This window comes from Eriocheir sinensis, chromosome 5 (assembly GCF_024679095.1).
Source record: "Eriocheir sinensis breed Jianghai 21 chromosome 5, ASM2467909v1, whole genome shotgun sequence".
In the NCBI taxonomy this organism is placed as follows: domain Eukaryota; kingdom Metazoa; phylum Arthropoda; class Malacostraca; order Decapoda; family Varunidae; genus Eriocheir; species Eriocheir sinensis.
This window is the reverse complement of record NC_066513.1, coordinates 17014159-17025497: the sequence shown is the minus strand read 5'-3', so window position 1 is coordinate 17025497 and position 11339 is coordinate 17014159. Positions and strand designations below refer to the sequence as shown.

Genomic DNA, 11339 nt, shown 5'->3' with positions numbered 1-11339 from the left:
GGCTTGTTTTCTGAAGTTATTATTACCAACTATAATATCATTTTCACTGATCAGTTTAAGAAAAATTGACAATAAGTGTCTGACATATAATTTTGTGTAATATAAACGAATGAATACACAGGAATGAATGTACAGAGATCTTATAAAAGTTCAAGGGCAAATACATTTCACTAAGGTGCTCTCTTCAAATATTGCTGCAGATACAAAATCTAGGAAATTAATCATTAGGCACCATACATCATATTGGATAGGTATACATGATCACCTAATACACACAGCCCACATTTCACATTACATTCCTGTTTCCTTGAGTCCTCCAAATTTTATGCCTGTGGAGTTGGCTGTGGCTGATCCTGGGCCTGGGAACGAGTCTGAGGTATCTGATTGAATAGGCGATCTTTGACAACTTGTGCCATGAGTCCGTGCAGAGCCTCCATGGTGGTCTTGCAGGAATCTCTAGTAACTCGACTTAACTTGTCCTCAGTCTTCTTTTCTTGAGGGTCTAAGCCAAAAAGACCAGCACGGCCTAAAGCAGTTTCCGAATTCTCCAACTTGTCACTAAGATCAAATATTTGTCTCGTCATGTACTCTGCATTCTGTAAAGGACAAAAGCATAACTTTATCAGTACAAATTAAAATAATGGCTATAAAAATCTGAATTTATATGTGAGTAGCCCCCCATTTCTCATCTCATAATTTTTTTTATGTTATGATGTTAGTGTACACCATCCTGCTCTGCTTAAGGTTTTAGTTTGAATCTAGTTCTCTGTCTGCCCTGAATTCTCATACATTTCCTGGGTTGTCACATTGTTATTTTGGTTATTCTTCTGTTATCCACTCTACATATAACCTGTCCAGTCTATGGAAACACCCACCTTAATATTTCTTGCCACTTGCCTACACCCAAACATATTCACTCTTGCCTCTACCTCCTCTGCAAGGCCTCTTGCTCCCTTATGCCCCCTTTTTTCTTCATCACCCCCTGCCACTCTGTAGGCACCTGATCTGCTGCAGCCAGGTGACTGCCAGGAAATTGTGAGTCCAGCAAGTGGTCAGACCATGGGGAAAGACACACACACAATTTGAACACATGGTTAAAAGAGCACAAGTAACAAACACTTACCGTTATAAGTGAAGAGGAGCTCAGTGTATTCACCCAATATTTATTCCAAAGGGAATCTAAAAGCTTCTTGTCTAAAGAAGACTTGAAGTATGAAATATCCAAGGAGTAATACTGCTTGCAGTGAACACCAAAGTCTTCAATTTTATTGAGAGGAATTGTCTGGTATTCTGAGGGGCCCTCATCTGGTGGTTTGTAGCCCTGAAATAAATAGAATCTCTGGTCAAGGTTTTGTGCTAACAAATATGCATATTAACACCTACCAAATTCTATCCGCTTTTTATTACTCATTTGATATCTTAATTACCCAATTTTTATAGAAACATGCATTAGTGAATAATTGCAGTAGTATATGTTGAGGAGCCTGGAAGTCAGAAAAGAAAACGGTTTCCCCAGGTACCCATTTATCAAAGACCAAACGGGAGGATGAACAGCCGGGTGAGCTGCACACCAACTGCCTAAGTCACGATTTGAACCTTGGCCAGCGGATTTGTAACTAACCATGCTAACCACTGCACCACAGAGGCACTTAAAGCAATGGAAAGATCAGCAGAAAATCACCCAGTTAGTATCACCATTGAATGTTGAGCCTCAAATGCCTCCATGTTGAGTGAGGACTGATGGCAGTCCATGTAAAGGCTAAATTTGTGCCCATTAATGGGGAACTTATTAAAAGGCATGGCCCACCAGATGTCTCTACTGTCGGTCGACCACCCAAGATTTTCCCTGAAAATATCTCTTAATTACCGTAAATCCCCTGCGTTCTTTCTTGGCAAACTATAAATACACATCAATACAGAAACTGATATTGTTTGTATAAAAAATGTAGTGGATATGTTTCTTTCTCTACACAAGATGAAAATAATGACGATATGACAGTACTTGACAACTCGGGTGGAAAAAACACGTCCTTGCACGAAAGTAATGCAAATTTAAGCAGAAAAAGGCTTTGAAAATATTTCTGCTGCATTTCCTGAGTACCTGCATTGGGTGTGTCCGTGTCTCTATTGACGAAAATTTGGCCAAGAACAATTTGAGGGCGTGGCTTCTGACGACAATCCTATAACCAGGATGGTGCCAAGTTTTGGTTACATCAGTTGGCACGTTAGTTATTCAATCCTATGGTGTATCTGAAATCTATTGTACTTTAAAAGCAAAACCAAAAGTCACACACCATATATACACCTGTCGATGTTGCTTAGGGCTGCGAGGATTGGCCGGTGTTGTGGCAGCAAGGACTCCACACGGCACGACGGCGACAACAAAGTGACCTAGTGTCACGTCCTGACATTGGGACGTTCTGTGGAGTTTCTAAGCGCCATTCTGTTTCTTGGCCAAATTTTCATCGAAAGAGACACGGACACACCAAATGTAGGTACTCAGAAAATACAGCAATGCAAGCAGAAATATTTTCGAAGCCTTTTTCTGCTTAAATTTGCATTACTTTCATGCAAGGACGTGTTTTTTCCAACCGAGTTGTCAAGTACCATCATATCGTCATTATTTTCATCTTGTGTAGAGAAAGAAACATATCCACTACATTTTTTTATACAAACAATGTCAGTTTCTGTATTGACGTGTATTTATAGTTTGGCAAGAAAGAACGCAGGGGATTTACGGTAATTAAGAGATATTTTCAGGGAAAATCTCGGGTGGTCGACCGACAGTAGAGACATTTGGGGACATGAGCTTTACAAGTCGCCCATTCCACAGGACTGAGGGTTGGCTAGATTTGGGCATGCCATGACTTGACAGCATCCTCCTGCACATGCTTCCTATAGTATTCATTTAGCAAGCAATACAAAGTGCAGGAATTTCAAATATTTTTTTCAAAAATATTTCAAATATTTTTCAACCAAGATTGAATAAAACTTTCTTTTCAGACTCAGAAGTCTGAAGTTTTGTCTCAAAGTACTAAAGAACTTACCTTGGGATACGTCCTGAAGGCACCAATGTTGACTTTTCCTGAACTAATAGTACGAATAGGATCGATGACAATGGCCACAAAGGGTTCCTGGTAGTTTTGGTTCAGCATCTGAGTTGAAACATCAATACCTGAAAGCCAGCAGCCATAGCCAGGATGGCTGTGATACCAACCAATCACATTTTCCTGACGTCCAACCTGAAATTACAAATCTATAAGCCATTCTCACAGATGTTGGCAGAAAATCAATATTTAAACACTACTTGTCATTTCCCACTTATAATGGGTGGCACTGAAAGTCACAAGTCTTACAATATCATCTTACTCAAAAGACATGGTAGTACTAAGCTGTAATATTTGTTGGGGATAACAGGAGAGGTAATCTAGTGATGCAGATATGACACTGAGTTCCCCCTATATTTATGAAGGGAAAATGGTTCATTAAAAACTTCTGAAGGTCTTTAGCTGAACTTTCTCATAGTGAGTACCTAAGGACTTATATTTTCAGAGGTCAGGTTTCTTGATTATACTACTTTCCTTTATTTCAATTTCATTTTTCAACACTAATTATCTCATGTTACCTGACCTCCAGGCTGTGGTGTACTAATGGGGTTAAGGATGGGAGTCTGGCCATGGTGACACATAGCAGAGGTGCCATTAGGCTGAATGCTGTTTTCATCACAAAATTGAAAGGTTCTTTAGTATATGTTCCTGATGGGTCTGAATGGCATACTCAGTACAACATTGCAAAATTCTGTATATATATCATACCTGCTTTGCAGCCTCCACATAGGCAGTCATGTACTCATAAGCCTGGGCCTGAGCGTTAACACGTGTCTCTGTCCCCTCAACAGGCAAAGCAAATGAATCCATCACAAACATGGTTGGTCCATCAACTTTTCCAAGCATAAGACCCATCACCTGTTGAAACAAACCAAATGGAAAATTGTTGTACGTACGGTTGCAAAGGGTGGGAAAGTTTCTGGGAAGTTTCAGGGCCCGGGAATTTTGGGAAATTTCAGTAATTTTCAAATTTTTCCCACATGTGTATTTGTATTAATAAACAAACCAATTTTGGTTAATACATCTATTAATTAAAACATTTTAAGAAATAAAAATTGTTTTTTCAATAGGTAAGGTTAAGTTTAGTTTTCAAGCACATAATATCCAGACACCTATAGCATGAATTAATGAAGAAAGCCTTCATTTAATTATATAAAAAGTTTCCTTAGTAAGGACAAATAAATAATTTTTCTGAGTTGACATTTTTTTTTTTACAACAAAGGAGCCAGCTCAAGGGCACAAAAAAAAGGAAACAATAATAAAAAATAAAAAAGCCTGCTACTCACTGCTCCTAAAAAAGAATCATAAGAGGTGGCCGAAAGAGAGGTCAATTTCGGGAGGAGGGGTGTCCCGATACCCTTCTCTTGAAAGAGTTCAAGTCGTAGGCAGGAGGAAATACAGATGAAGGAAGATTGTTCCAGAGTTTACCAGCGTGAGGGATGAAAGAGTGAAGATGCTGGTTAACTCTTGCATAAGGGGTTTGGACAGTATAGGGATGAGCATGAGTAGAAAGTCGTGTGCAGCGGGGCCGCGGGAGGGATGCAGTTAGCAAGTTCAGAAGAGCAGTCAGCGTGGAAATATCGATAGAAGATAGAAAGAGAGGCAACATCGTGATGGAATTTAAGAGGTAGAAGACTATCAGTAGGAGGAGGAGAGCTGATGAGACGAAGAGCCTTAGACTCCACTCTGTCCAGAAGAGCTGTGTGAGTGGAGCCCCCCCACACGTGAGATGCATACTCCATACGAGGGTGGACAATGGTAACATTTATTGATTTTGTTCGGTTAGATTAAGATAGCCAGCAACTTATGGCATAAATCAACAAAGAATAACCTCACTTTGTTGTATAGAAAATCTCATTAGTAAGGAAGCATATATGAATTTTCTGAGACAAGACCTATAGCAACTGTTTGGGGTTTTGTTGGGTTAGGTTTGGTTAAGTTTAGGATGTCTTCCAACACATGACTGCCAGCAACTTATGGTAAAAAAAAAAAAAAAAAAAAAAAAAAATCGTTTTGTTGCATAGAAAGTCACATTAGTAAAAAATCATATATAAATTTTCTGAGTCAAGACCTATAGTAACTGCTTGGGATTTTGCTAGGTTAAGTTTGGGTACCTTCAAATATATGAGAGCCAGCAACTTGTGGTATAAATAAACAATGAATAACCTCACTTTGTTGTATAGAAAGTCTCATTAGTAAGGAAGCTTATATGAATTTTCTGAGTCGAGACCTATAGCAACTATTTGGGGTTTTGTTAGGCTAGGTTAGGTTAAGTTTAGGGTATTACAAACACATGACAACCAGCACCTTAAGGTATAAATCAACAAAAAATTACCTCACATAGTTGTATAGAAAGTTTCATTAGTAATGCAGTTTATATGAATTTCTGAGACAAGACCATAGCTGGGCACGATAACAGAAAACCTTATTCCCGATAACCGATAATTGATAATGGAAAACCTTATTGGTGATAACCGATATTCGTTAACTGGAGATACAAATATAGGTGATAACCGATAACCAATATAAATCCACAATTCCGATACTAGGTAGCGATAAGTCCGAGGCAAAAACGATACTATATTGATATTTCAAATAAAAAAACATAGATGAATTAAAATTTTCAATATCTGTATTTTAGAAAACTTACAAAACCTGAAAACCACACGTTGACATGTACATATGGACGGTAATACTAGAAACGCCTGAACCGGTGTTGTGTTATTTGGAGTCCCCACCGTCAAAAGCTGGCGCTTTTGTTTACAAACACTGGTCTCTCATGAACTGCGCATGCTCAGATCAGCAAGCATAGACCTGTACAGGCTCACAAAGCTTTTTAACCATAATTAAGAGTTGTTGGAAGGCTGAATCAGACATACAGTGTCACTACTACCATCCTCGCTGTTTCTAGAACGACACTGTACGAGTTGTATTTATATATACAGTGTCGTTCTAGAAACAGCGAGGATGGTGGTACTGTATGTCTGATTCAGCTTTCCAGCAACTCTTAATGTGTTAAAAAGCTTTGTGAGACTTTACAGGCTACGTTTACTGGTCTGAACATGCGCAGTTCACGAGAGACCAGTGTTTGTAAACAAAATCACCAGCTTTTGACAATGGGACACCAAATAACACAACACCGGGTGCCTTCAATACCATGGCATGCTCACAAACGAATATGGAATATCAAATTTGAGGCAAATTTTGGGCAAAGTTAAATGATTTTTCTCTTTGGTATATTGATTTTTGAGTACCATAAAAAATAACCTAGTGTTTTAATGTTGATGATCTAAGTATGAAATCTCTTCACCGAAGATATTTCATATCCCAAAGATTTTTCATACAACACCGGGCGCCCGGGCTACGGATGTGCAGTAGGGAGGAGACAACGATTTTTTTTCTGAGGTGGAAAAAAGTAGAGTTTATTGATAGCTTGGTTATAAAAGTAATGAAGAGACCGATATATATTTCAATAAGTAGCAGATGGCCGATAACCCGATTTTGTTATCAGCGATAAAGTATCGCGATAACGCCCAGCTATGGTCAAGACCTCTAGTAACTGTTTGGGGTTTTGTTAGGTTAAGTTAAGGGTATCTTCAAACACATAATAGCAACCACCTTATGGTATAAATCAATAAAGAATGACCTCACTTTCTTGTATAGAAAGTCTCATTAGTAATGCAGGTTATATGAATTTTCTAAGTCAAGACCTATAGTAACTGTTTGGGGTTGTGTTAGGTTAGATTAGGTTAGGTTAAGTTTAGGGTATCTTCAAACACATGATAGCCAGCACCTTATGGTATAAAACAACAAAGAATGACCTCACTTTCTTGTATAGATTGTATAGAAAGTCTCATTGGTAAGGTAGCTTATCTAAATTTTCTGAGTAAAGACCTATGGTAACTGTTTGGGGTTTTGTTAGTTAGTTTAGGTAAAATTTAGGGTATCTTCAAACACATGGCAGCTAGCACCTTATGGCAGTGGCAGATCCAGCTCCAAGTGAAGGGGGGGGGGCTAATATACAAGATGGGCACCATACCATGCCATATTATATATACCGGGTATATATATATATATATATTATATATATATATATATATATATATATATATATATATATATATATATATATATATATATATATATATATATATATTACAGTAGCTAAATCCATCTGTCGCCGCCCGGCACGATAATGTTCACGATAATGTTCACAATTTCTTTTATTTGTTTTGTATGTTTATTATTTTTTTTATTATTATTATTATTATTATTATTATATCTATTATTATTGTTAGTATTAGTAGTAATAATAGTAGTAGTAGTAGTACTAGTAGTAGTATCATTATAATTAGTAGCCTAGTCGTAGTGTACACAGGAATGATAACCCCCCAGATCTCAGTGAATCTTTGAAAGGGTGCAATTTAGGTCCTAAGGGGGGGCGGCCGCCACCCCCCGCCTCCACCATGGATCCGCCACTGCCTTATGGTATAAATCAACAAAGAATAACCTCACTTTGTTGTATAGAAAGTCTCATTAGTAAGGCAGCTTAAAAGAATTTTCTGTCAAAACCTAGAGAAACTGTTTAGGGCTGGTTAAGTTTAGAGTATCTTCAGACACATGATAGCCAGCAACTTATTGGACAAATCAACAAAGAATGGCCTCATTTCATTGTATAGAAAGTCTCATTAGCAAGGCAGCTTTTATTAATTTTCTGAATCAAGACCTATAGTAACTTTTTTTTTTTCTTTTAGGTTAGGTAAAGATTTTTCACTTCTCAAAGTTCCTGAAAATTCCCATGAAAAGTTTCCCTGTTCAAAATTCCCAGGAATTTTACAACCCTAGTTGTGCAATCAGTCAATCAATGAGGGCATACGCATTGTCCATCCCACGATGCAAATCACTTTCAAAATCTACTTTTCTGGATAATCACTATTCCAGCAGCATGCTTAGACACCCTAGGCCTGAATATTTCTAGGCTTTGAATTTATAGCTTTTTGATGTCATTAGATGTTACAAAGATTTTTGTATAATTAATGTACAAACATTTTATTATAACTGCATAGATTACAAAGCCAATTGTTAAGGAAATGTGCTCATGTAAGCAACATACCTCAAGTGTGCCCCCAGACCGAGCATGCATCACCATCTTCAGCAGAGCCAGGGCTGAGATCTTGATTTGCTTGAAGAAGTGAGGGCTAAAAGAAAATATAGTTATAAAAAACATGTACAATATTGATATTTCTAATTTAGCACCTTGAATAATTAAACAAACATTGGGTAAATGATTAACTGTATAACCAAGAAGCTGATTTACATTGCTGCAAGTCCACACAAAGATAAATACTGATATACTGTCAACCCTTTATATACCTTTTTCTTTAAGTACATGTTCACAGTACAGGTATCCTTAATAATACATGGGGTTGACTACTGCGAATCTCCTTTATCACGATGGTATAAAAACACACTTTGGGAGCATTGTGGGCATATCTCATGTATCACGTGTGTGTTTTGATTGGTGGTAACCAAGTGGCATCTTTCACTCTGATTGGGTTCAATATAGCTCCTCCCTGCACTGTGATTTATTAAGAAAGAGGCCCCTAAGCATGAATGTTGGTATAAAGGAAGCCTGGGCAGTGGTCTCGAGCAACTTTCAGATTTGCTTAATACTTCAGAGAATGAAAAGTTTTAGGTTTACCCATGTGTATGTTTATCTCTTGATTTATTCTTATAAAAGAATAAACCAAGAGGACCCTATATATAGGTAGACATATAAAAGTACCCACAACACTTCTATACCTAGTTTATAACTTTAAAATATGTCAGCAGCCTACTGACACTATAGGCAGCACCTAAATAAAATAAAAAGTCCTTCCACTGGCAGGGAATTTTACAACTGGTTTACCCAAGAATAAATAACTTACTCCTTCTCCCAAGGTTTGGCTTGGAGGATATCCTGTTGTTGTTTACTGTCATACTGGTAGATCTCATCAGCAGAATTGACCGCTTCCATATTGTTTGCCATCTCCCAAGTACGCTGAGCAATATATGTCTGGGACATGTTGCTGGAGCTGCTGCCCTCGCCAGTGCTAGAGGAAGCCATGGCCACCAGCTGAAAGAAACCACTCACATAGTGCCAAGCCTTCATTGACAGTATATCTCTATATATCCGGTGTACTCTATCCCTAAAGTTACAATTTGTGTAGGCTAGAATGGGGCAATGGATGACCAAAACACAAAACATAAAAAAAAAACAAGTACTGTCAAATTGAATTGTAAAAGTGGATGACCACAACACAAAACATAAAAAACACCAAGTACTGTGAAAATGTAAAGTAAAAACACCAAGCACTGTGAAAATGTATAGTGAAAATACCAAGTACTGTGAAAATGCATAGTAAAAACACCAAGTACTGTGAAAATGTATAGTAAAAATACCAAGTACTGTGAAAATGCATAGTAAAAACACCAAGTACTGTGAAAATGTATAGTAAAAATACCAAGTACTGTGAAAATGTGTAGTAAAAACACCAAGTACTGTGAAAATGTGTAGTAAAAACACCAAGTACTGTGAAAATGTGTAGTAAAACCACCAAGTACTGTGAAAATGTGTAGTAAAACCACCAAGTACTGTGAAAATGTGTAGTAAAAACACCAAGTACTGTGAAAATGTGTAGTAAAACACCAAGTACGTGAAAATGTGTAGTAAAACACCAAGTACTGTGAAAAACACCAAGTACTGTCATAAAAAGACCAAGTACTGTGAAAATGGATAGTAAAAACACCAACTGTCAAAATATATAGTAAAAATCAGTTTCATTAAACTTATGGTATTACTGAAGATAATACCAGTATATGGCAAAGGAGGCTTTCACTCACTAATCTTTGAATTTCTTCATTCTAAGCATTTTGAACCCCATCAACAAGTTCCCGAAATCCACAATAATGGCTGGAATTAAAAAAAAAAAAAATATCACCTCCATTGAAAAAAGGGGAAAAGAGGATGCAGTTATTTAGCAGGCAATCAGTTCCAGAGACAGACTATTCATTTCTCGGTGAAAGGATTACTGGGTGTTTGGATAATCCTCTACTTGATAATAAGTTAAAAAAACAAAACAAATTGATAGCCTTGGTGCTGCCCAGAGAGGTGTCTGTGTGAGTTTATTAAAGCGTATTCGCGTGTGTGTGTGTGCTGCAATGATTTCACTCTGACCTGCTTGTGTGTTCTCAGGCAGCTTGTTGTTGTGGCCTCTTGTGACTTGTGAACAATGGGATTATATACTCCTTGCTTGTGAGGCTGAGGGAGTGAGTCTTCTTCCTCTTCTTCTTTGGGGTGTCTCGGTTACTGTACAGTGTTCCCAGATGGTGCAGAGGAAATTTCAGTAGATTATTGCGAGAAAATTCAGTAGGTAGGTAAAAATTCGGCAGACGCATTTTAATATACATGTACTGGTTCTTGTGGTATATGCTATGTAGATAAAATTAAGTTAAGAAGCATCATATCAGTATTTTTTTTATAACTGTTTGGTGAAAATTTAGAGAAGCAATATACAAATTATTCATGAGATTGATAAATTATTTCTGAGATTTATCAAAATTTCAGTAAATCTCATGATATTTCGGTAGATCTGGCAACAGAGAGTGAGTCTTCTTCCTCTTCCTCTTTTGGGTGTCTTCTTCTTCTTCTTCTGAGCTGTTCCGCTTTGTATCACTTCTTGGTTCTTCCTCACACTTGTTCTTTATATTTTTCTTTTATTGCCGAGTCCTATTTTCCCAACATTGCGCCAGGAATTTTTTTTAATGGAAACAGATCACTGCTTCCTCCTTACTAACAGCCATTCCAACCGTTATTTCTCCTCCAATCTGTTTTTCCTTTCCTTTCCATTAATAATAAGCGGAACAGGTAAAAAGAGGAGGAAATAGAGCCTAATAGAGCACCAGACACCCAAGAAGATGAGTATAGCCTTTTTTTCACAGGTTTTATATCCCCCTGCCTTTCTCCTTCAATTTTTTATTCCTATTCCTTTCCTCTAAGAAGCGATAAAAAGCTAAAAAAAACAAGTAAAAAGAGGAGGAAATAGAGCATAATAGACCAACAGACACCCAAGAAGAGGAAGCTAGGGTGCGCAGTACATATTCCCCGTTATTTCTCCTCCTATATCTGCTGTTTCCTTTCCTTTCCTTTAATAATAAGCAGAACAGGTAAAAAGAATAGGAAATAGAGCATAA

General features: G+C 37.5%; 1 protein-coding gene across 1 annotated transcript; it reads right to left on the bottom strand.

The window, feature by feature from the left end:
• Position 1: 1 nt before the first annotated feature.
• On the bottom strand, positions 2-10478 carry LOC126984681 (COP9 signalosome complex subunit 5-like). The gene is made up of 7 exons (XM_050838571.1): positions 10324-10478; positions 9035-9222; positions 8221-8305; positions 3816-3965; positions 3048-3242; positions 1124-1321; positions 2-596 (listed from the first exon to the last, which is right to left on the bottom strand). The coding sequence occupies exons 2-7, from the start codon at positions 9211-9213 to the stop codon at positions 324-326; spliced, it is 1080 nt and encodes a 359-aa protein (XP_050694528.1). The 5' UTR covers positions 9214-9222; positions 10324-10478; the 3' UTR covers positions 2-323.
• Positions 10479-11339: the final 861 nt, after the last annotated feature.